Source organism: Egretta garzetta, unplaced genomic scaffold, assembly GCF_000687185.1.
Source record: "Egretta garzetta isolate BGI_Z169 unplaced genomic scaffold, ASM68718v1 scaffold258, whole genome shotgun sequence".
NCBI lineage: Eukaryota > Metazoa > Chordata > Aves > Pelecaniformes > Ardeidae > Egretta > Egretta garzetta.
In genome coordinates this window covers 3,746,137-3,747,977 of record NW_009260413.1, presented here as the reverse complement: position 1 = coordinate 3,747,977, position 1,841 = coordinate 3,746,137, and the positions used below count along the sequence as shown (strand labels likewise).

The window sequence follows — 1,841 nt, the reverse complement described above, 5'->3', positions numbered from 1 at the left end:
CCATCACTCTTTGTGAGCTCTACTTTGAGGTGGATGAAGAAGATCCCAGTTTTAAGAAAATCGACCCGAAGGTAAGAGATCATTGACCCTGAGCTCTGAGAGATGATGACAAATTACCCAAGACCTTTAATTCTTCATTCGCCTTCCTTTACCTCTCTTGGTCCGCAGTGTTCCTGCTTTAGTAACTTTGTGACTGACCACATAAGTTACTGAACCTCACGTAGGTGTCACCTCCTTTCCTTCTCCTTTTTCTCCCCCTCCCACAATTCGACCCTGCTTGAATGTTAATTAGCTTGCTGCGAATAAAGCTCCAGGGAGGCATCTTAAATAAAGACATCTTGAATCACAGGCCTGTGTGAATACTGGAAAGTTCAACGGAGCTGTTAGCCCAAATGCTTTGCTTTACTTTCCTATTTCTGCATGATGACGTAGCGCTAAACTTTGTACACTCCTAAGTTTTCAGTGCTTCTGTATTGCATTATTCTATAACAGATTTTACAGGGCCTGCTATTATTTATTGTGCCTAAGCAAAAACCATAATTGCCCTCTTAAAATACGTTTCTGAACTGACTTGCTAATTTCCACAAACTTTATTTGCTCTGAGTTACTTGATTACTAGTGTTTTGTTTAAAATTTGTAACCGTCAGTAAAATTGCTATTTCAAAGGCAGTATATTGTGTGATTAGCTTAATAAGGCTGCACTTGAACGTTTTCTACAGTATTACAGCAACATTTCAAAAGTATGACGTGATGGGTAAACATTCTCGCATCCCAATTTAAGCTCAGCGATGGCTCTTGGCGTTTTAAATATCTGGTTAGAATTAAACAAGGTAATAATTTTTTTGCGAAGGGGGAAAAAAAGTCACTGGAAGAAGTAGTGGTTTTCTGCTTGTCTGTAGAGAATACCTTGTGTGTTACGCGCCAGTTCAGTTCTTTGTTCCTCTGGAGTAAATTGCTCTTGTCTGTATTAAAAATGGCATCAGTGGGTCTGAAAGCTGGGATTATCAAATCCTATCAAGGAATAAATTTATTCTGAGAAACAGTGCTCTCAAATTCTTAGAACTAGAATTGAATATAAGCAATCAAATAGAACTGTGATTTTTATGTGATACCATAAATGAGATTTAACTTCTCTTTTGATCCTGAAGTATTTTTGAAATATTTTTGAAATTATTTCAAGTATGAGATAGCTCTTACGATTTTGATATGCTTACTCCTTCCATAGTGCTTTTTAAAAATGTTTAATGGTAAAAAGGATATAAATATGAAACATAAAGACAGTTTGATATGCTACTGTATTGCATTTTCCATCTAAAATGTTCGGCTTTGTATTGCATTAGCATGAGAAAAGTCTTACGGATTGGCATTATTCTGCGTTTTTGTTTTCGATGTTTAGCACATAGGGCGTTCGAGTACAGTTACTAATTCTTACCATTCCTGTTCCATGTTTTATGGGAACATTGACATACGACATCTATTCAGCTTGCTTGCTTTTCTCCTGGTTTTGAGTATTTGGTAGTGGTGGTTTTCTTAACTGTGAGTAGGCATTCTGGTTTGATTTGACTGTATCTTTAGTTCTGTATCTGAGATTTTATTTGGGTTGCTATAAAAGGAGGAGTTGGTTGCATGAAATATAGGCTATGCCTTTTATATTCTGCTTGTGATGCTACTTTAGATGGAGGTCTTAAAAGAAAAAAAAAAGACCTTTTATAATGTTTCTTGGGGGGGGGGCTAAAAATCAAATCTGAATATTTTGATTTTAAAAAACAAATAAGCTTACATCGTAGCTTGCTTTCAAGCCTCTCTGCCCCACCCTGTGCGTAAGTTAGGGTACCTTGATA

General features: G+C 36.6%; 1 protein-coding gene across 1 annotated transcript in view; it reads left to right on the top strand.

Annotated features, from left to right (window-relative positions):
- LRBA (LPS responsive beige-like anchor protein) overlaps positions 1-1,841 on the top strand; it is a 218,713-nt gene that overhangs the window by 29,873 nt on the left and 186,999 nt on the right. The window contains exon 6 of the mRNA XM_009643664.2: positions 1-71. Coding sequence (XP_009641959.1) covers positions 1-71 — 71 coding nt within the window. The remainder of the gene's footprint in view (positions 72-1,841) is intronic.